The sequence below is a fragment of the Folsomia candida genome, unplaced genomic scaffold, assembly GCF_002217175.1.
Source record: "Folsomia candida strain VU population unplaced genomic scaffold, ASM221717v1 Fcan01_Sc001, whole genome shotgun sequence".
Classification (NCBI taxonomy): domain Eukaryota; kingdom Metazoa; phylum Arthropoda; class Collembola; order Entomobryomorpha; family Isotomidae; genus Folsomia; species Folsomia candida.
The window spans coordinates 20,865,376-20,889,036 of record NW_019091193.1 but is presented as its reverse complement, the minus strand read 5'-3'; the positions used below and the strand labels follow the sequence as shown (position 1 = coordinate 20,889,036).

The 23,661-nt window shown below is 36.5% G+C and overlaps 4 protein-coding genes and 1 long non-coding RNA gene across 9 annotated transcripts; 3 read left to right on the top strand and 2 right to left on the bottom strand.

The window, feature by feature from the left end:
• Positions 1 to 673: 673 nt before the first annotated feature.
• LOC110841621 lies at positions 674 to 1,682 on the top strand. The gene is made up of 4 exons (XM_022087306.2): positions 674 to 826; positions 1,017 to 1,170; positions 1,244 to 1,374; positions 1,438 to 1,682. Exons 1-4 carry the CDS (start codon positions 815 to 817, stop codon positions 1,489 to 1,491), a joined length of 351 nt encoding a protein of 116 aa, XP_021942998.1. The 5' UTR covers positions 674 to 814; the 3' UTR covers positions 1,492 to 1,682.
• A 3,331-nt stretch (positions 1,683 to 5,013) lies between these two features.
• Positions 5,014 to 23,654, top strand: LOC110860319 (loricrin). 2 transcript variants are annotated; one of them, XM_022109367.2, is made up of 8 exons: positions 5,014 to 5,114; positions 5,224 to 5,297; positions 5,366 to 5,488; positions 5,577 to 5,668; positions 5,738 to 5,884; positions 23,120 to 23,272; positions 23,336 to 23,442; positions 23,521 to 23,654. In XM_022109367.2, the coding sequence occupies exons 1-8, from the start codon at positions 5,103 to 5,105 to the stop codon at positions 23,581 to 23,583; spliced, it is 771 nt and encodes a 256-aa protein (XP_021965059.1). In that variant the 5' UTR covers positions 5,014 to 5,102; the 3' UTR covers positions 23,584 to 23,654. The 2 variants fall into 2 exon arrangements, with proteins under 2 accessions (XP_021965059.1, XP_021965066.1); XM_022109374.2 differs by lacking the exons at positions 5,014 to 5,114; positions 5,224 to 5,297; positions 5,366 to 5,488; positions 5,577 to 5,668; positions 5,738 to 5,884 and adding exons at positions 22,472 to 22,557; positions 22,626 to 22,686; positions 22,767 to 22,877; positions 22,941 to 23,057.
• Positions 6,058 to 12,120, bottom strand: LOC118435362. 4 transcript variants are annotated; one of them, XM_035851351.1, is made up of 12 exons: positions 10,581 to 12,120; positions 10,382 to 10,508; positions 10,115 to 10,294; positions 9,803 to 10,046; positions 9,633 to 9,726; positions 9,309 to 9,554; positions 8,985 to 9,208; positions 8,656 to 8,896; positions 8,424 to 8,590; positions 8,043 to 8,315; positions 7,927 to 7,958; positions 6,058 to 7,848 (listed from the first exon to the last, which is right to left on the bottom strand). In XM_035851351.1, the coding sequence occupies exons 1-12, from the start codon at positions 10,963 to 10,965 to the stop codon at positions 7,623 to 7,625; spliced, it is 2,439 nt and encodes an 812-aa protein (XP_035707244.1). In that variant the 5' UTR covers positions 10,966 to 12,120; the 3' UTR covers positions 6,058 to 7,622. The 4 variants fall into 4 exon arrangements, with proteins under 4 accessions (XP_035707244.1, XP_035707240.1, XP_035707249.1 ...); XM_035851347.1 differs by having other exon boundaries at positions 8,985 to 9,211; positions 10,581 to 12,118; XM_035851356.1 differs by having other exon boundaries at positions 8,985 to 9,211; positions 10,115 to 10,218; positions 10,581 to 10,696.
• On the top strand, positions 15,623 to 16,807 carry LOC110860336 (uncharacterized transmembrane protein DDB_G0289901). The gene is made up of 3 exons (XM_022109384.2): positions 15,623 to 15,780; positions 15,843 to 16,230; positions 16,338 to 16,807. Exons 1-3 carry the CDS (start codon positions 15,769 to 15,771, stop codon positions 16,589 to 16,591), a joined length of 654 nt encoding a protein of 217 aa, XP_021965076.1. The 5' UTR covers positions 15,623 to 15,768; the 3' UTR covers positions 16,592 to 16,807.
• On the bottom strand, positions 17,059 to 19,694 carry LOC118435381. Its single transcript, XR_004834735.1, has 3 exons — positions 17,760 to 19,694; positions 17,415 to 17,683; positions 17,059 to 17,336 (listed from the first exon to the last, which is right to left on the bottom strand). It is a non-coding gene; the product is annotated as an uncharacterized LOC118435381 (long non-coding RNA).
• Positions 23,655 to 23,661: the final 7 nt, after the last annotated feature.

Below are 23,661 nucleotides of genomic sequence, written 5' to 3'. Positions count from 1 at the left end.
AAAATGCTTATTAATAATTGGACCACATTCCCAAACGAAAAAAATGACTTGTCCCTAACCCTTAAGTTGCACAGCATTTATCGAATCTGCTATCAAAGTAACCCTTAAGATAAGGTGGGAAAGGTAAGTAACCTGCTGGTTTGATATGCCGTGTGCCATCTCGCCTCACACAGAAAACAAGTGGATGCATTATTCCCACAGAACTCGGCCAGATAATTTTTGCATTCCTTGGAATTAGAAGAAGGAGACCTACCTGCCTTCAAACTAAATAATAATAATCGCGTCTGCATTAATTATCCAACCTATTTATTCCTCTATTTTCAGAGACCTAGTTGGCTCGACGTATAGAGAAAAACCACGCAAAATCAATACAAATCCCTTCAACTTATCAATTGGTGATGATACCATGTTGGCTACGAAAGGGGTGTTGGTTGGTTGGTTGGATGGATGGATGTGATGCATACGAACAATAATTACTCACATTCATGATGACTTTGAAATGGTTCAATATTATTATATAACACTACTTTCATGCCGTGTTTCGCTTTTATGTATGTTTATCTTCCTCTAGACTCCACCTCGTCCCTTAAAATTGTGCTAGCTTAGAGGTATTGGCTACGGTGATACTTATCCACCGTCTGCGTAGGCACTTTGAATCGCCCTTTTATTTCCCTCAGTATGGAAATTTCTGTTCAAGCAAACTTGTAATTGGTATAAAAGGGTTGGGTGGTTATGAGTCCAGGTGTAGTGTAAATTTGATTTTGTGACTTGTTGTGACTGTTGCATCGTGTAAGGATTTCGGATTTTTACCATCATGAACAAGTTTGTAAGTCATTTTTGGATTCAGTGTTTTTGTAGTGATGAGTTTAGCGTCAAGTTATTTACACAGTCATTAAAATTTTGGTGTTGGTGATTTTGCATGTCAAAGTTCTTGGAAAAATGTGTTGTTTCTTATTCATCTCACACATGTGTATGCATCTAATTCCAATGTAACTTAATAACCACCACTTTTTCAGGTTATTCTGTTTGCCCTCGTGGCCACTGTCACTGCAGAGCCCCCAGTAAACTACGGGGCCGTCCAGTACGATGCCCCTGTATATTCGTACGCCCCAGTAGCAGCCGCCTACGCCTACGACGGTGGGGATGATGGTTCCAGCTATGTGGACGACGGTATTACTCAGTTCCCACAATAAAGGGAGGACCCGGCGTAATCGGTCTCATATAATCCTATTTTCTAAAACAGCCCTGTTGGCCAGAGTTGCACAAATTTTGGAGCAGAGCGAAGGAGCCGGCTATTCCGGGGGATATGCTCAATACGGCGCCCCTGCCAGAAGTGGGGGAGTTCTCCTTGGACGACCCGAACGCGCCCACAGAGTATGAAGAAAATTTCAGAAATATTTATTTTTGGCAGTTGTAAAAATTTCCAATAATTTCCAGGTTGCTGAATTCGACCTTACGGATTCCCACTTATCCACTGGATATGGATATTAAATTTATGTTACGATTGTGCCATACATATTCATACACGAATGTATGTAATCATTGTCTAGTGCCAGATTATAAATTCTTAAACAAATTATACACTAGATTTATTTATGTTGTTCGAAAGTATTTATGCTACGATGGGTGCAAAAATGTGATTATATTGAGTCAATAAATTATAAACACGTTTTTCAGTGAAATATTTCGTTCTAAATGAGGCATATTCTTCCAAGGGGCAGAATGCATGCTTATCTCTCGCGTCACAACATCGCACATAATTTATGAGAAAAGAGAGAACTTGAACTTTACATTAAATTTTTTGTCATGTATAATTATGTTGTAGTTGCGTAATTAAAGTGAATTTGGGAGCACGCAACAAGTTTTTTTTCTTGTAAATAAAAGAAGCACATCACTTATTGAACTGGAATTGACGAGGTGGAATTATGGTGAGTCAATTCAGTGCAAGAAGATTGTGCTATGGCGTGGTTACCATTATTATTGTGAGGGCTTGAATGAACTGCAATTTATTAACATTTACCGCAGAGATGAATAAACACATTCATTAATTTTGAAGAGTTGATGAAGTTAGCGACGCAATTCTTTCATTACTTGCAGCACATACATACTTTCATGCACAAAGCCATCAAACCTAGAATTGGGCCACGCCAGAAATGCATAATGTGGATTTATATTGTATCAAGATATATCAATTACAATGCAGAAGGGTGGACTACTGGACTGAATATAATGCGTTGCTCTAAATTAGTGATCGGCATTTACTAAGTGTGCAAATATCATATGTAATAAGCACAAAACTTGTTTCTTAACAATGGCACGAACAATAAATCAAGATCATTGGCGTGGCACATGGCACACGTACGAATGACAATTCCATCATCATATTACGAAACAATTCCTGGCCCACAAGGCATTTTACACGATTAATTAATTTGGTCATTTATGTGCAGTCAAACACATCGGACGTACGCATATCAAATACTAAATTTCTCCAGAAGTAACTGGATCATCATCTCGAAGCCAGAAGAGTACTATTCCATCAGTCGCTCTACTCCAAGATAACCGTGATGAGAGGTGACCGTTTCCACAATTCGTAACTTCAAGCAAATGACTCTCGTTTTCATGAATACAAGTTTTTTTGTTGGAATTCCGAAGGGATGAAGTGCATATTATCACCTTGTTGTCGGAATGGAAATTAATGTCGTTCTCTCGAGTTAATCGAGCATAAAAAAGATTTATTTGTTTTATTACTGTTGGGGAGACACGCATGCGAATGAATTTAACCTACTTTACTTTGGACTCTTGTCGCATGTTTTGTTAGTTGACGACATTCTACCAATTCACATGACGTACTTAAATGAGTTGTTGTCTGACTCTGAGTTGTTGTCAAAGATCCTCATGTCTTGTGCAGGTTATTTATTCTCCTCTGTCTAAAAAAAGCTCACATGCATATATTATTTTTTGAACCCATAAACTTGTCAGTATTTGTAATCAAAACGTAATAATTTTTAAAATGTCATAGTTCGAATTGAAGTATTGAAATAGCCGCAAAGCCTGAGGGACTTTTAGGCACATTAATGCATGGATACATATTTTAGCAATAAGGATGCATCTTGAAGTATGTATTCCTTTTATAAATAAGTAACGAGAGTTAGACAATGAGACGGTCAAACAATTAAAGGAAATTGCATTACTTTACAACCGCGTTGTACATAATTTACTTCCAATGACAAGAAAATGTCAGAATTGCTTATTTAACTTAGAAATAAGTGCGAACTGCCAAAGCTGAACTAATTACTTGAAATGTGCGTATACAATTTTTCACAGGCATAAAACCACTTTAGTTAACAGATACACATGTGTGCATACAAGGCACGGGTGCAATTTACAACTTGTAATTTTCTATATAGCAGCCAATATATAAATTGATGTGGATGTGGATGCAGGAACAACAAGAAGAATTTAAGGTCAATTTTTATGCTTATTGTCGGCATTCTGAAAAAAAGTAAACCACAAGGAATGAAAGTAAAATAGATACATATACAAATTGTAATAAAATGCAATATAATTAAATTTAAATGTAAAAAGTTTCTTGTTTTCATTTTCTTCAAGGTCGTCTCAGACATCCTCACATCGCATCATGTAGGAGGATTTGATTCAAGGAAGACACATCGTCCGTCTGTGAACAATGCTGATAAAATAAAATGGCGACATTACCAAATCTGAATCTCTCAAATATAATGTTTTTAAGATGCTGAGTAAAATTCATCTAGTTGCATGTTAGTTAGTATGTACATGATTATTCAAATATGGCCCAGTCATAATCTTTAAATATAGTTCGGAGTTCACAAATATATCAAATACGAACTTCCGGAAAAACTGGTTCTTCATTTTAGGATAAGAAATATTTAATTGCCCAAATATAGCCCAAAAATTAGCAATAGAATGTTATTCTATTCTATTGCCCAAAAGTTGTGTCACTGTCAGTTGAGATAACAGCAAGAAGGAAGACTTCCTGCATGTAGACTGTCCTCTTTGTCATCTTCTGATACAACTGAACCAAGCAATTTGGGAAACTATTGATTGTCGTCAATATAAAGTTGTCCGCAATGAAAGACCAAGTGCATGCCCATTAATTAATATGACGCCATGAACAAAGGAATAAAGCAAAGAATTCTAATCTTAAGAAAAAAATCCAGTTTACCTCTACCTCAAAGTAAAATAAAAAGTCAATTCACGTACATTAATACAATTTAAAGATTGACATTGATTTGTATATTACTTTCAATCACCTTAAAATAAGATTAAATTTTAATGTCATCCAAATAAGATTAAATCAAATAAGGACCGCCATTTTATGCCCATATTTTCGTATTGTCATGTTCATCAGTAAGTATTGCTATACTTGACATGTATTAAATAACGGATTTATTTTCATCAACAAAAATAATTGTACTACAAAGAATTTCCAGTAAATTCTTCAATTTTCGGAAACATTATTCCTTACCTACTTGGCTATTAAACTTTATATATTTTGATTGCATATGAGCTTGTAGATTTTACCAGATTAATTTCGTATTAGTGGTTTGCGCAAACATTTTTATTGTTATGATGTGGTGTTATTTGTATTTTTTTTGTTAGGATCAGCAACATGCCTTCTTTAATATTTATGCATGTGCATATATCTTACGGCGTCACGTTTGGTAACAAAGGTTATAAAATTATATGAAAATTGGAAGGCAACGGGTCAGGTCGTATTGTTGTATTATTAGAGTTTGTAGAACAATCACTTGCTACATATATGCATATCCTCGAGGATGATGATATGTATCACTCATATCGTATCTCTGCCATATCTTGGCCATACGTATAATGAGGCAGAATTAAGAGAATCTGATGTGGTCATCTTTGTTTGCAGTGTGTTGTGGTGGCTTATGAGCTATACGAATGACATGGCATGTCAAGAAGAGGTTTGGGTAATAAAATGCTAATAATGCAGTTTTTTCGCCATCCTATTTTGAGTATAAAAGGAATAAGGGTTAAATTGAAAGGTATCAGTTGACTCTTCTTTTTCTTGAGAATCATCCTCAAATACCACAATAATGTTCAAGCTTGTAAGTAAAATATTTCCCAAAATTGTGAAGGAATTTTTGTGAGAACATTTTATACACGCTTTGCAATAAAACACAACTAATTTTCGTCTATTTGTTTTGCATATTATAGTTGGTCGTCGCTTCTCTCGTCGGTTTAGCTGCAGCTGGAGGCAGCCACGACGTTGACGATGCCTTGTTGGCCAGGTAAAGACAAGTCGATGCACGCACTTTAGAGCTTTAATTATATTTTAAATTTATTTGAATTCCACCAGAGTTGCCTCTTTGTTGGGAGATGGTGGTAGCGGTGGTGGTGGCGGTGGTGGATTCGGAGGATACTCCGGAGGGGGTGGCGGTTCTTCAGGATCAGATGGCGTTGATGACGCTTTGTTAGCCAGGTAAGCATGACCTTCCAATCTTTAAAATTTTATGAATTCTTAAAATCTGACAGATTAACGAACCATTGCTTTGTTTATTTTATTTTAGAGTTGCTCAGATCATTGGAAACGAGGGTGGATCTTCCTCAGGCGGATCTTCTGGATACTCTGCTCCATCTTACAGCTCCGGTGGTCAAGGAGGTATTATTTACAAACACATGAACTTTGACAGAATAGCAAATTTAAACTATTAATTTCTGGGTAATTAAGGTTACTCCGGTGGTGGGCAATCTGGTGGATACTCTGGTGGTCAATCCTCCGGAGGTGGTGGTGGAATCCGAATTGGAAACCCAGAACGATCCCAGGCAGTCGCTGAATTCGATCTTGGAGGTGGATCATCCCAAGGTGGTCATGGAGGTAATAATAAACGAGAAATGTATGGCTTAGGATCGGTTTTTACATACCAACTTTCTGGATTAGGTTATTCTGGCGGTGGCAGCTCCGGTGGATACGCATAAGTTTGTCATGCAATCAACCCTTACGCCCCACCAACAACCAACAAACTCAAATAATTCGACGTCGTAATGTTGACTCATCTGTAACAGCATAAGAGCGATGATGTCCTAGTCCTGTCATCTTTAAGAAATTAAAATGACATTTAAATTGTTAGTAATTTTAAGCGTATTTAATTGGATCAAACCTCATCCCAAATTTGTTGTTTTATACTTATTTCTGTATATTAGCGTAAAATAAAAGTGTAGCTTTGATTACGAAACAAAGATTACCAAGTTGATGAGATGATTTTACATGATTTTGGAAAGTGAATGGAAGTAATTATTTTCGTAGCCCTCAATTTACACAAGACCTGTTCTACACCCAGCACATACACGAAATGGGACTCGGCCAATAAGGCCACCTCAGTCAGCATAGTTTAGTTGATACATACATGACATCCATGACAGTATGTGTAAAATAAAGACGAAACGAAAGATGACACAATATAATAATTTACAGTGACGTTCACTTTTAAACCTGATGACACCACTGCATGTGCATTCATTCCATACATTCATGTCATATGAAATGTGATGGTTGGCTAGATTGGATGAAAAATTTAAGCAATTCATCATATTGAGGAGCTGGCCTTTGTCCAAATTAAGATTCCGAATCAACCTAATTTCACACAGATGAGGCATACTTACAATTAGACGAGAAATTCTAATTAAGAACCTGGGTGGTTGGCATCATCGTTTAATAGTCTCTTTTATTTACATTTTCTGTGTGTTATCCTAATTTGCGGGGTGCATAGCTGACATTTCAACATTCGCAGCTGAATAATTATAACCACTGTAGACGAAACATTAAGCGAAACCAATAAAAATGTCAAAATCAGTTGATATCCTGAACTCAGTCAGTCCATTAATATGTATTGCCAAGATGATGCAACCCACATTAGTTTAAAAATATACAATTAGTTGATTGCATTTTTATTTCAACCTTCGAAACTAAATAGTCGCAGCTAACAGTGGCGGGGGTCGGCACAGAGAAAGAGCAAGCAATTAAATGTTTAAATGTATTTCACGATTGAGATCAATATAAAAATTGCAGGACCAAATAATGCAGTTGGAGTAATCCAATTGGGGGGTAATCTAAGGAGGAGGAGTAATAATAAGCATGCAGATCAATGCATTGTCATGTAATTTAGTTTAAATTGGTAGTAATTGTATCAGATGCTTCCTGAGCAGAACTCTGCTGAGCTAGCTTAGTCACGAAATATAAATATAATAAAATTAAAGCCAATGGAGATTAAAACATATTGCGCTAAGGATGTGGTTGTGCGGTAAAGGTTCAGGTTTTAATAAAAATTAATAGTAAAATTGCAAATATGGCTCATTACGAGTAATTTCACATATATTTCAGTATACAAGCTGCTCACGACGATGTTGCAGAAAGATCAAATTTATCACAGGCAATAATAACCCACTATTAAATATATGCATGCATATGTGCATAATACGCAATCCTTAAAGTAGCGAAATGCAAAATTTATTAGACAGCAAATACATGAAATTGAGCAACAAAGTCGATAAATCATTGAATACGGAATATTCCTCGAATAAGTATTTTAAAAAGATGCATACACTACCAGTAAAAATCAGTTTTCTGCATTTTCGTTGTCTGCATTTTCTTGGCGTTGTCTCGAAAAGAAAATGCACAAATTGTGGTTCAGTTTGTTGAGTTTGTCAGCAATGAAGGGAATCACCCATAATGAACCTCCAACAACGAGACAAATCCCGTAAAAGCAGTAGAGACTCTCATAAGCCTCAGAATCGGTTGAGAGGATTTTCCCAGAAATATTGATGAAGGAAAATTGAAGAATTCTTTGAAAAATATAATTTCATAGTTAATGAATAAATATTTTGGGCTTGATAGTAGTAATTTCAAAGTTATGATTTTACCCGTTTAGCATCATGCAGAAAGCATACCCTACCTGCAGAAAGCATGGTTAATAAAATTTCGATAACAATTTTTAAATTATTTTTGTCAAATAATTCGCTTAAATTAAATTATTTACAGGAAGCAAAGCGATGCCTACAACTTCTGCCAACAGTGCCCCAAAAATTCCAATATGTAGACCACATGAAAATCCAAACATTCCACCGAATGAACTGAATTTCAGAAAGGTGTCGGCCATCCCAATAAAAAATGACGAGACCCCAGCGAGCACAAGTCCAGAAGCGAAAATTACTGTCGGGGGAAGAAATTTTCGGTCATAAATGAAAGCACCAATGAGCCTTGAGCACAAATCCGATAAAGAGACAATCAAATACACAGTGCTAGATTCCGCCTAAAATCATCGAAAATATAAGTATAATAATTATTAATACTAAAACTAAGGATAGGCCGGAGCCCTCCAATCCATGACATTAAGTAATTCAATTAATAAAAGCCAGACTTTGGAAAGGCCCCGATGTTCTCCAAGAGCAGGGATAAGCAAAAGAATGTTTGTTGTGGCAATTGCTGTAGATGAGTTAGAAAATAGAAGGATCAAGTACGTTGGAGATGAGAGCGGCGAATTTTTTATCCATGACAAGCATCTGGAACAGCAGTTTCGCCTTTTTTCTGGAATTATTATTACGCATATTTAGTAAAAACACCATTGACGCGAGATTACCATTTTGCCATACGAGGAAATTTTATTTTGAATTCTTGAGAAACATGCTCTCCATGATCATGCACATTTTTCCTTTCCTCTTGAATCTCATCTTTAACAGATACCGTTAAAGTCGAGCTAAGTTTTCCAATTGGCAATCGTCCTTTGGTAAGATTATCGTTTGACCACATGATCACACAACTGTGGTCCAACGACATGATGTAAGGCGGCAACCTTTTTGTAGAAACTGCTTGTGGCGATGGGGGTTCCCTTCTCTGTATTGTAAGAGAAGCAATTTCATGGTTTGATCCCACCTTTGATTCAGCATCAGAGTTTGCTAACAATGATTTTACTTCAACTCACATCTTTGTTGAGCTTCCTATTTCTCAATTCCAAGTCTGCACCAATTGTCTGAGAGCCAGTTTGACTTTGGCGAAGAAACCCGGACGGAAGTTGTTCTGATTCCTGATTTAATTTCGTTGACGAAGGTGGAACAATTGTGTGACATTTACTATTTCGCGTAGGGGTTGCTGGGGGGAAAGTAAATTTACCACTGGATCCAAGGTGCCCAGAACCACCACCGCTTCCTACTAATTAAATCATTGCGAACTAGTATAAAATTTGTCCAAAATGGCGTTTAAAAAGAAGTGTGGAATAGTTTATTGAAACAGATGCCCTCGAATTCACCTTTTGCATTACGTTTAACGAGGCCAGTAGTGTACGGATGAGCTATTATTTGATTTTCTTGCACATTGTGTGGATGAATTTCTGTTTGACTAGCTTTCGGTTCAACGTTTTGGCCCATCCCACTCAATTTTCGCATTTTGCTTGAGTCATTTTCTGGTTTTGTCCAAAATGGGGGTCTACTGAGGACTTTGTGTAATTTTTCCGGAAAACAACGAGTTTCCTTGCAGTGTGGGTGCCCATATTTTTCTAAAATCATCAGATATTACATATAAAGAAAGAATGATTTATTCAGTACAATTTAATGCTTTATTATTAATGAGGAACCATTTATTTTGTACACGATCACTGATCCAGTGCTGAGAGATGAGACCCGTTTCTTCAGTTTATTTTGAGATTTAAGACCCATTTCGTCAGGTATCTAGAAAAATCCAACAAGTTTGACAATAAATTGTATATAACGAGTTGAAATTAAATATGTGCAAATTAATGATTACAAATTCTGGTCCACTCGACTCGTCACTCTCATCTTCTTCAGGCCCCCTGATTACTTTCATGCAAGAGTCGTCGCGGTTGCTGTTTGCCGGCATTTTATTAAAACTTGCAGACCTCCCATGTCCTCGCATCACTGGAGAAGCAGGAGCAATCACCTTTTTTGGAGGTGGGGCGCGATATGGTTTGTAGGAAAGTGTGCAAATTACTGCGTTCATCATGATTCCACCCAAAATTAAGAGAGCTCCTCTGTAAGTGCATGCACACAAAATAGAATTATAATCGAAATAAATGTAAATATGTAGGGAAAAAATTACCTGCAATCCAAGTATTGAATCAAAAAATTGAGCATGTAGGGCATAATCATTCCTCCGACAGGACTTCCGGAAACCACAACACCATTCGCCATGCCCCGATTCTTCTGAAAGTAATTTCCTATCAGAATCAGTCCAGGTGAGTAAGTAAATCCGGAACCAAGTCCGACTAAAACACCAATTCTAAATGTTTCGAGTCATCAAAGTTGTTGCATTGGTCACAATGCAAAAATCGGATTTGAGACCTTATACAAATTGTATTTCTCTTACGAAAAATATAAAAATGTGATTGAAGTGGCGAACCAACTCAGCATCAGCCCTACGGACACTAGAACAGTCCCCATGAAGGCAATCGAACGTGCAGTAAACTTGAGAACTAGATAACATGCTAACGGACCTTCACAAAAGCATGTGATTTTTTAAGAAATATATTTACAATCGAATTCATTACACACTTAAAGAACCTCACCCGCGACGCAGTTAAGGCACGATGTGATGCTAACAAGAACAGACACATGGGCAGGAGTTGCTTTGTACGATTTCTGGACTTCGATGATGAGAATTCCCAAGCATTTTAGGAACCCCATGACCACAATGTTTACAAGAAAACAGCAAATGACGATGCACCAAGCCTGACTTCCATACTCTTCGCCTCCAGTGAGGATGGTCAAGTTATGCGAGGCTATGGAGGCCGCTGGGGACGAGGACCGGAACTTGCTGTCTCTCCGTTTCACCGGCGTTGTGTTGACTTTCAGATTGATAGACGTAGATGTGGATGTCGTTCCACAACTCGTGTCATACGTTGCAGATGAATATGCTGACTTGCTAGTCTCATCGTCCTTGTTCTTAACCATCTTACTTTTCACAAGCTACTTTGTCTAAAAGGCGAAGCAGCAATACAAAGAAGTAGATATTAAGAATCGTCTTGGTCGAACGGAACCACGATAACTTGACTATTTGTATTTACATTGGCAACACTTGAGACAAAGTAAAAAAAAATGTTGCTTTTAAATGCTGAACAGAGTAATCAGGCAGGGACAGTGGAATTGTTGTTTCTGATTACGGAGTTACCACCAAATCTCGTAATGAATATTATTAATCTTATTAGGCTCAAAGTATTTAAACAGCGTTGCCTTGTCTCCCCTGCATTTCTCTGGACATTTCTTTGCTTTGAATTATTAGTCGATTTAATTCTTATGAAGTAGCAATCCGATAAACTGTACAGTTCATTCTCATATGTACATATACATATGTACATATATGGATTTCATGCTTTCACAATTATAAGCATGTTTATAGACTATGTTCAAAGCAATTCCTAAATATAGACTTCAAGATAATCAAACTAAAGATTAAATCCACATTATGCATATATTTGTAGATGCATACTTGTGCCTTTCCTCGGCTGAAATTTTCCATCTAAATCATGCAATATATTAAAACTTTGTACAAAAGTTGCATTTATTCATGTTTTTTAATGTCCTCTCAAACCGTGCAAGCTAACACATTTCATTTGTATATATTTATGTACAGTCTGCATCCTGTTTGTTTTGTTGTAGAAACACACCGAAACATATTTACATGTATGCTGCAACGCTTCAATCACGCGTCTAGCACTGTCCCTGTGAATGTCGAATCCAATAACATATTTACAATTACACTCTGAAGATTTGGTAGAAGCAGTTTCGAACTGTAATTGGAAAATGAAGAGTTTGCATAGTTAATAACTGGCCAAAAAAACTTGTTCAGTCGACCATTTGTTCCACAGACATTTTCGCTCAAGTTGAGCTCTGATGTATATTTTAAACCCCAACCAGCCTTGACCCGGAGTAGCCATTGTCCTTGTACGATAAAACGCGAATTAAAATTCCAGAAACCTGAATCTTTTCTGCCCTCATGAATAAATAATTTTGATCTAGCCAGTTGGTTACGCAATTCCTTCCAACTTGTTATGTACATAATATGATTAAAATCATGCTTTGTTGGCTGTGAAAACCATCAACAATGAACTCGCTGTTGGGATGTAACAAGTGACAATTACTTGTAGTAATTTATTGCTGTAAAATGGTAATAACAGCAAAAGTACAATATTAAATAGAATCCAATGAGTTCTTCATGATCGCGAGCTTTATAATTAAATGTCAGTTACTAGATAATTTCTCAAAGCTCGCAACAAATCTACAACATACGAGCATTTTGAGTTGTAGGCAATTTGTACTCAATTTGTATCTCCTAAACTAACACTTAAAGTCTTGTTACCCGTCGAACAAATCTACAGATAATTGTAAGGATTTTAATATTTTGATATGCGGGCAACTAAAAATGGACAAAATCTTCTTGGTAAACCTTTGGTCTACCAAAGTATGTGTAATATAATTTCCATACAACTAGAAAAAAAACTAACATGAATTGTGTTGTGGTGTGATGCTCCTTTCTGACCTAGTGTTTCCTAACTAATAAGTGTCTACAAAAAAAACAATAAATTTTGGGAATATGTACAAAACACAACAAGTACAAAAGCTTGCGAAACAGTCGTATTGCACACGATTATAATTCAGATGTCTGACTTGAAAGAATTTTGGACTCGTCAGCCTGCACATCCCATCAGCATTGAACTTGTCTTTAAGACTAAAAATCTCAAAGGCATCAAAGGTCGTGCAAGACATTATTAACATGAAATTAACACGCTATTATTATGCCTCGCTTGATAATGTTGAGCAGCTTACTAAATGGTATGATGTCATCATCAGGAGATTCATGGTGGGCATACGTGCGACATGCATACAGCATCGTATGATTTTCAACTATCTTTATGAGGTTTGGATTTTAGCAAGTAAAAAACAAAATTAGCAGCCACGAATCTTTGTGTGTTTCAGATCGTGGCATGATTGATCATAATTAGCAACCTTAAGTTCATCCATGAAAAAAATGTAGCTAATTTTTTTTCACAAATTCCTTCCGGTCTCGACTCCAGTAAAAATGGGAAGACCATTTACCATGTAAAACACTTTGGATGACATGATCAATGCCAAATCTATAAATCTATGGGTGTCGAAGGTTTTCTTACAAACATGCAACATTTTAAGGCTGGTCAAATTGTTTGAAATATTTTTCCTACAATTGTGTAAATGAGCCTTTTATTGAAATATTTAGTTTGTATATTTGTCGTATGATGTATTTATGTGGTTATGTTGTCCAATAAATATTTCACCAAAGTAGAAACCATACAATGTCAATCTCATCATATTCTTTGATCCAACCGCATTTTCGTTGCTTCTTCTAATTCAAGGCGAAAATATTTAATAAATAATGAGGTAATGTTGAATTATGAGCCAAATCCAATCACACAGTATACATCTTCTATTAAATCAACAGTGTTATTGTCCCACAATTAAGATAATAGTTGGGCGGATTAATAATATGGCCGTGATCCGACACAGGACGTTTTTTTGGACGTATGTGCATTTATTGCATTTCCTTTGTGTGTAATCTTTAGAATTTTTGTTTGTATAATCAAATGGTGGGAGGTTGATCAATGATCTCGCAATGATCCATTTATCACAAACTTGCGTATAAACATGAATCTCTCGGGTACATACGCAAGTAATACCATCTAATTTCGGCAAATTATAGCCTCATTACCAACACTTACTGAAATTTTATGACCATCGGAAATTATTGTTAAGCTGCTTGCCAAACAAACAAAACGTCCAACCTTACGTACAGAGTGTGTAGTAGATATAAATCTTTACCACATAAAACTACTAGCTGGGACTAGTTTTCCACTATAACCTACATAATATGTAGATGAAGATGTTGTACACAATAACACGAATGACGGACTTAAACAAATCGTGTAAAAGGGTGAAAAGCCAGAATTGAACAATTGATACCATTTAAATTCGAAAGATTACAGAATTTGGGACAGACAGTCACAGATACGATGATTTCATAAATCTTGTGCCAAACTTGCGATGCCTGAGAATTTTAATTAAAAAATGTTACTAGTAATTAATATGAAATTTTTGCAAGCTAGTTCATTACCATTCTTCTTAGCACTGACTGACGGCGATAAACTAGATAGTTGCACTTGACCCTAGCTTTTGTTGTTGTGATGATTGATTCTAATCTCATCTGATTTGATGACCACCTAGCAAATTTCACTAAATTGTCTGATTGAATTGCATCAAATAATACAAACACTAATTTTTAATTAAGCACTTTTGATGCTAAGCTGCCTGTCAACGCAATCTAAGCTATGACCACCAGAAGCCAATTCGTGGTCGATCCATTACTTATCTGCCCAATTAACAATTTCATCAAGCTTTGGAGGTTCGACTATCCAGTGGAATAAGCTATATACCCGATAACCTTATAAGTAAATATATTATGCACACAAGGGTGGTGTTGAACTTTTATAGATACACAAGAAAAAGATAAAGATTAGTAAAACACGATTATTATTATGGCGATTTTAACTAACATCTTGACATGCTCATCTTCAATATCAATTTACTATTTTATCAAAAAAAAGCACCTCTAGCAAACTCCTTGTCCCAAAGCTGCAAATTAGCAGTGAAGCGTCAGTATTTTATTGCATATGTACATACATATTCATGTATATATATGTACATGTGTACATATATATGCAATATGTACATATCTATGTACGTATTTATGCATGCTTGAAGGAAATGACTGATTTGCACATTTGACATCCTGTCCTACTCCTCATCCTCATTTTTACATAGAAAATTGTGGTCTTTGCACATAATTCCATCTTTTCCACTTGAACGTAACATGGTGACTTGTTTCATCCCTTGTCCTGTCGACCATCATTTTGTATTATCCCGTCATGAATGTTGCATTATAATCAACATTAGCATAAATAGCAAGTCTCAAGATTCCTGAAATCTCGTCAAAACTCACAAGCCCACAAAACATGAGCTCGAATGGTCTTGAAGTGGATTGGCATAGCTTAATTAATTAATTCTGGCTTGCTGTTGATGACATGGACAACAATTTATTAATATATTTGCTCATATGTTATACGGACAAGTGGAATTTAATCAGGTAAAATAATGCTAAATTTCCATAATTCACTATAATAATTCTACCATAGTTCCATAGTAAGCATATTGCAATGGTGCTGAACGATTCTCAATATTATCCTTGTCCGCATATGAACCAGCATTGGCTATGACATATGGCACGATGCAGCATTTATTTAATTTGTAGTGGTGGGTCAACACTGCTCAACCCCCATACCACGCCAAGAACCAAATAAAACCTACCTAGGCCATTGGATCTTGGTTTTGGATGAAAGCGTGCGAATTGAAATTGCGAAAAAAATGAGGGAGGAGGAGGATGGAAATAATGACGTTTGATGATGGTGATGAGCGTGAACTTATAGACTATAGCTTCTCTAGGTTCATTTTTGTTGCTTGTTAATATCATCTTCTTTGTGCATCCCAGGTACGTCCCATAAGCTGTTACATGGCCCATGTTCAAGAGTTTCAATTCCAATTCCTTGTCTGCAAAGGTTACTTCTCGCGTATAAAAGGAGTCACGGCTCAGGAAACAAATCAGTCTTAAACGAGTTCCTCTCCAGCAAATAACAAATTAATTCGGAAACTTCCTCGCCTTCATTTAGAAAAATGAACCGATTTGTAAGTCTTGATCTTTTTATATTTTGGCGATTCTATGTTTACTACCCTGTAAATATTTATAGATCATTTTGGCCACCCTTGTCGCCGCTGTGGCGGCTGAGGCTCCAGTTTCTGGAGGATATGGCGGAGCTGTTTCCGCTGGAAGCAACTTTGCCAACTCTGGTGGGTTCTCTTCCTTCGGGGGAAGCAGCTCAGGCGGTTCTGGAATCAATGAGTACGTAGATGAAGCTCTCCTTGCCCGCGTTGCTGCCGTCATTGCCTCAAATGGAGACGGAACTGCATCCGGTCAAGACAACGAAGGATCACAATATGTTGACCAGACCATTCTTCAACGTGTGGCATCGAGCTTGGGTTCCGATCAAGGTTCCTCCTCTCGTGGATTGTCCTCTGGATATGGTGCCCCAGCTGCCCCATCCGGCGGCTCATCCAGCCTTGGTCAACCTGAACCTGGTAAGCAAAACCACACCCTAATAATAAACACATTCGTCAGCGCATATGCAAATTATGTAAACACTTATATTGAACCTGGAAATACTGACTAAATTTATTTGCACCAGCTCAACGAATCGCAGAATGGGACCTTTCTGAGCAACGCCAAGCTTCCTCCGGCTCCTCTGACGGGGGTTACAGCAGCGGTGGCTCATCCGCCCCATCTCGAAGCTTCTCTTCCGGTTCATCTTCCGGTGGCAGTTCCTTCGGACGACCTGAACCAGCCCAGAAAATCGCAGAATTCGATGCCTCCCAAACTAGTGGAAACACTGGATTCTCTGGATCATCTTCCCGAGGATCATCTTCCGGTGGATACAACTAAATAAAATGAGCTTAACGTGACCACCTAATACTCTACATATGCAACAACAACCATCTTCAACAACGAATTAATTATGAGAACCTCTATGGTTCGAAACTATTGTCAAACTAAATTGTAAAGTTATTAACTCTTGGCTTATTTAAATTGCAAATTGTTTTATACATGTTATGAAGCTGTAAAACCAAATAAAAGAAATCACAACGAAATCCAGGAAAATTAATCATTATTCATTCTGTTTCTATTCCGAGTTTCAGTCGGTTCACTAACACGGCAAACTCAAAATTGCACCTTACTTGTATATAAATATATTTGGGTATATTGTAACTTATAAACCAAATTGAAGCATTTGAAAAACGATGGGATATGTATTAAATTAACTATTCTTAAACACATGCTTTCTTTACATACATTAATGACTTGCATGCGAAAATAACAAGAAATGAGTGAGGTTATTTACAATCGTCATGTTTCGCTTTCAAAACACCAATTTTATACATTATACATTAATGTGTATTACAGATATATGTATTTCTGCAACAGTGAAGGTTCCATAAGGAAACTTAAGTAATTCATGGACATGCTTATTTGCACGTGTCCATTTTCAACCAGGATTTTCAATGTTGTTAGCCAAATCATTCTTAACGAATTTCTTCTGTCCCTTGCAACAGTCCAGTATTCTCAAAAACCACGAGACTGACGAACTTCGGGAAGTTGAGGAGTTTGTGTGACAATGTTTCTCTGCTACCTGAATGTCTCAAATTAAATGTGAATAAAAATATATCATCATATGATCAAAATTGACTACATTGACATCTTTACTTACATAACTTGGTTCACTTTTCGGCACGGACAACACTTTGTATGGATTAGGTGTCAATGGGAGGAAGGACTCGTTCCTGAGACTACCAACGTAAGAAAAGGTCGGTACGACGACAACCGGTGAGGGCGGTGAAAGTCTCGAGGCGTCCTCCAAATTCATGCCGCATTGCAGTGATTCAAGAGGAATAGTGCCCAAGTTCTCGTATCCTGCTTTGGGCGCGGAGAGTTTCATGACTTTTTCCATTGTGGGAGAAAAGGTCTGTATGATTAACGCTAAGAGGAAGAGTACAATAATACAAATGTTCAGAAAAACACTGATTACATTATTAGCAATAAGTGAAAAGATTACCAGGAGAAAGAAGCTGTCCTTTTCAAGTCCAATATTCACCATCCCAAGATTCCTAGACTCTTTAAGTGTATTTCGGTGAAGTGAATTTCTTGAAATCTTATCACTGTCCCCAAAACAATTCATTCAATAACTCATAGTAGTTGCCAATTAAGTATTATGCGAACTGAGGCCTCGAAATATTCAAGAAAAATGCACATATCGTTTCAGCGTATCTCTCCAGCTTTACACTTGTGTTCCTGGAAAAAATCAGTGTCCAGGGTGACAGAGTAAGACGGCAGATAAGAAAATACAAAAAATAACAGAGAATCCTACTGAGGACTGGTAATCTTTATTACGATAAGGTAAATCTTAATATTTCACATTCTGATTATAAATGTATGAGATCAAAACCTTCATTTTTGCATAGCCCAAATATCGTGACATTTCTGCTGTACCATTCCTTTCAAACTCCATTCGAATTGTACAATCCATATTTTATAATCATACAACTTCTGCAAATTCGGTAATACATAATTACTGAAACTAATTGTAATTATACCCTGTAAGCCAGTGTGTAATAAAGGTAAAAAGTCAGTGGCGACAAAATCGTTAATAAATAGCAATAGAGGGTATTTTTGGAAAGGGCTGACAAGAAGTCACCCGTGTCGCAAGGGTTGTCACATATCGTTCCATTTAAATTCGTAGTCCGTTTCATTTAACTACTTATTACCCATAGGATGTTGAAAATAGGAGGCCCGGTGTACTAAATATTTCTTACGAAATTCAAGGTTTATTTATTGACTTAACCTTTTATTAACCTTTTATTAGCAAATTAGATAGGTCAATTTTTAAGATCCGTGTTAATGCCGGAGAGAATTATTCAAATGAAATATATTTCTTACTTGAGTTGCACAAATCATAATAAAAATAAATATATCTTGTCAATTTATATGCAAAATAATGAAATGAAAATGTGTGTGTATTTCAGTCCCAATTCTTATTTTAAATCAACAAGAATGTGACTTCGTGTGTTTAACTGGCTTGAAAAACGTCTTATCAAAGTTGATTTCCTTGAGCTTTGATGATGACATGCAGTTGACAGTCTTTTTAATTTTCAGCCCATCTCCTCTGTCAGCACTCGTTTTCTCAAACACAACAATGATAATTTGTGATACAAATTGTATAGTACAATGCGCAACAGTTGTATATTTTTGTCGCAGAATAATATTCACCCCGATTTCTAAATAAATATTTAAAGAGTCATTAGGCAACTACGAATAAGAATTACTGAATGATATAAAGTCCATGCTTATTCTAAACCATTTAATTCTCACGATGATCAATTCAAATAATTTATCGCTTGTCAAAAGATGTTTGCTTGTAATTTGAACTATTAAGTTTCTTTAATACAAGGAAAACAATGCAAAATATATCAATGGCGTCATTAAATGAACAAATATATAAGCATTTGTGAATACTATGATTCCAGTAAACGGGAAGGCATTGTTTCTTACGATTGGTTGGATTTCTGGTATTGGATCACTTAGTTTACATGTAGGTGTTACATTTCATGTCATTTGTAGTGTTACAAAAAAAAGATACGACTGAGTGACCACTATACCTCCTGCTCAAGATCACTTTTTATAATCTAAACAAGAAAACAAGGAGCATCTTCCTGCGTACATATTGTATTTCTGAAATTTTATCACGTTCTTCTTTTTTTCACATAATTTCATTAAAGCTCCAAGGACAAGAACTCGTGCTCACTTCAATGCGTTACATGTATGTGTGCATGCATACGAAAAGATAGGAATGCAAGAGCAGCAGTAAGTAATTAAATTTTAGATGCATCAATTGTAACAAGTCAAGCACAATGAATTCATGAAACATAATGAGTACAGCCTATGCATATTTAAGGGGGACCTTAAAATTGCTGTACTGTAAATAAATACTATTCGTATTAAATATCTAGATCCATTATTTAGTTGTAAAAAAGTAAATCTTTAACACTACTTATAGCAAGTTGCTACAATTCTTAAATTTGAAAGTGTAGGCAAGTTCCTGAATTTGATGACTAATAACAGGTTCGATTTGATTTGTATTCAACATTATTATCAATCTAACATGACACTTGTACAGATAAATGTGTCACCAGACATACATTCACATAGTTATGTAGGGTTTGTTATGTTCTCAAAAGAAAACAGCTAACAAAGAACATTTTGTGTTTAGCTGCTTTAAATTAAAGTCAATTAATCGGAGTGCACAATAAAGGTTGAACGAATGCAATGATGGCATCGTATGCATCCAGTAGTTCAATGTAAATATGCATGTAACAATTAGTTTGATATATATTAATTTAAAACTTTGTTGTGAGTTGAGTATGTAAAATGGTTCGTAACATCAAGCTATTGATAAACACAAGTTCCGGGAATAAAGCTTGAAGAGTGAGACATTTAATTGTCGCTAGAAATATACATTGAAAATTCCTGTATAGAATTATCTGCATCATAGTCTAATCCTAAGTGTTATGTCGATTTTTAAGTAGTAATATTTTAGAAAATTTTCGCAGGTAAAAGGTAAAAAGCGAAACCACCAATTTTGTGATAATCAGAATTTTTTTCGTTTGTGGAACACTGTGTGTCACTCATTGAAGTCGTTCTCATCTGAGTCTCGTCTATATATATTTGTGGTACTTGAGTAATAGAATAAAATATTTTTATTTTTATGATTTCCTACTTCACTTGTTGTTGGGTAGCTTTGTTAAGCTACGTGGAACAACAAAGTTAATAATTTTTATCGTATTGACATCTACATTTAGTGCCATATTAAGTAGTTCGTCTAATTCTGGTTAATAATGTGCTTAATGGAATAGTGATTCACTGTTAACTGTAATATTTGTTAAGTTATCAGCACATTAAAGAACAATAAATAGTTTTATATTTTGCATAGCAAAATTGCACATTGGGCTTCATTTGAGGCTAGATGCAACTATTTTGTCATTTAATATTAGAAATTTTTTACTAGTATATACCTCACGGTTCGAATGATTATCAATTACAAGAAACATGTCGGAAAAGCCGAATATTAAAAACCATAACCTTAAACAACCTTAATCTAAGAAATGAAAAAAAAATATTTTGCCATTTAAAAACTTGTGCCAATTTTTTTGCCTCCACATGAAAATGAAATGCAGGACTGGCGACGACGACGACAATGAACGACCCGATAACTTCCAAGTGTATATTATGCTTTCGCAATATATGTTCTATCCAACCTAATTATTATGAGCTATCCTTTCACCCATTTGCCTACCAGTCACTTATTTCCAAAAAATTGGCAACGATAACACAAACGAAGAAGATGATGTTGATGCATAGCTCAATAATAATTGTATTCCTCGTCATCTTGTGTGTCATGTAACGTATGCAAAATCAACAAAAGACAATCACATCGTAAGTAGCATCCTAGAAAAATTGCAAATCCGTGCGACCCTTCAGCCAGCCAGCAAGTCACACAGATTACCAATCACTCGTCCTCACATTAAAATTAAAAGTATACACATATTTAGTTGCGTTACAGTCAACTACGTATTTTCGACTCTGTATTGCATGACCTGTGCATTCGAGTGCCCTGATCTTGCCTTTCAAAAAAAGAGATGCTTATCGTTTTAAGCTTGCCAACAGTTAAGAAGTGACGCATTTCATGCTGCGGGTTGGTGGCTTTGTTCTCAACGTTACAATTTGCTCATTTTATTACACACTGCATTTTTTGCGCTACTTGTTTTTTGTCATTTCCTATATTGCTAAATAAACATGGTGAACCCCTGCGTGATTTTTTTTTCTGTGTGCAAAGGAACCTTAAAAAATTTAGAGACATCTTCGAATATATTTGCCTGATAGATAGGTTTATTGGATGTTCATGAGATTACAAGAAATGATTTCGTTTGGTTATTAACAAAATTCGCGATTTTTTCTATATTTTAAATAGAATTGCACATAGGTATATATACGATATTTATGTTGGTGGTGTATGATATACTGGTCATCTGAGTAATCAGTGTGAGTAATAAATCCCTTATTAGGTTGACTGTTGTTGTAAACTTAACATAATTTGCAGACCTACGAAGCGAATTAGCTCTTAGGAAATTGCATGCATTTATTTAGTTATCATGAGCATGACGGGATGGCCTCTCACCTTCAGCAAGAGATGTACATAAACTATTGAAAACTAACACTTTTTTCATTTGCTTTCATTATTGCCGATATTTTAATAGCATAACGACGTGAAAAAAGAGATGATCAGGCAGGTGCATCATGTAATCTCATCATCACAACATGTTCGTGCACAAAAGCTCAAAACAATGACAGGATATAAGAAGCTCATGAAAAATGAATAAACACAAGAGTGTATAAGCGCAATAAAAATGTAATAGGAACCAAAAATGCCTCTTTATATCACTGTGTTCACCCCAAAACTGCCCCCACAAAGCGAGAGCACCTTACATTGTCATATTTGCGTATTTATATTGCCGGTCTGCGACGCCATCCATCCAACCAATCTATTTTTGCATTGTGATATATTGTCTGGTATGATCATGCGTATGTATGTATGCCCCATGTATATTTTTAACGATACAATTTAACAACATGCAAAACTATGCAAACTGAGAACCCAATGAGAAGAAGATTTTACAGCTCACCTTATCCAATTAAATAGCGGAGGGGTAGTTATCAACGTTGCCGTATAAAAGGGATGATTGCTGCAATCCCTTGATCAGTTTCAGGTCAGCCTTGTAAACTTCAACATGAAACAATTCGTAAGTTGAAAGATTCTGATAATTTTGTTCCCGTGTGCCCTAATTTCTATTTTTTCTTGTTGATTCAGATTATTTTCGCCACAGTCGTCGCTGTAGCTGCAGCAGGGAGCAGCGGGCATGTTGATGATGGTAAAGATTCACAGGACAAGTTTAATTGGTAAATTAATTGAGTTGATTATAAGTACAAATGTGTGTTATTTTTAATTTAGCCTTGCTCGCACGAGTTTCGTCCCTCTTAGGAAATGAGGGTGGTGGTGGTGGTGGCGGTGGTGGCAGTGGGTACGCTGCTCCATCTTATTCGAGTGGGGGTGGTCAGGGAGGTAATTTGCAGAAGAGAAATTATGACTTGCAAATACGTAATTGTTGACTTTGTCTGGACAAAGGTTATTCCGGCGGCGGTGGTGGTGGTGGATCCAGCGGCGTCCGAATCTCGTCCCCAGTTCGAGCCCAACAAGTAGCCGAATTCGATCTTGGAGGTGGATCTAGCGGAGGTCATGGAGGTAAAAATACTAGGAATATACGGCTTAGGATCATCTCTTAAGCTACCAATTGTTCGGATTAGGTTATTCTGGCGGCGGTGGTGGGCAATCTGGTGGATACTCTGGTGGTCAATCCTCCGGAGGTGGTGGTGGAATCCGAATTGGAAACCCAGAACGATCCCAGGCAGTCGCTGAATTCGATCTTGGAGGTGGATCATCCCAAGGTGGTCATGGAGGTAATAATAAACGAGAAATATATGGCTTAGGGTCGGTTTTTACATACCAACTTTCTGGATTAGGTTATTCTGGCGGCGGTGGTGGACAATCTGGTGGATACTCTGGCGGTCACTCATCCGGTGGCGGTGGTGGCGGTATCCGTATCTCCAGCCCAGTCCGAGCTCAACAGGTAAAATACAATTTTGATATTTTATAGGATTTTCTTAATGATAAGTTATGTAATTTGTATCTTTCTTGTTTTATAAAGGTTGCTGCTTTCGATCTTGGAGGTGGATCCCAAGGTGGTCACAGCTCCGGTGGTTACGCTTAATTTTTTGTACTCAGCCATCTTTATCTGGTCATCTTCATTATACTTGTTAAATAAAAACGCATTATAGGAAATTTCGAA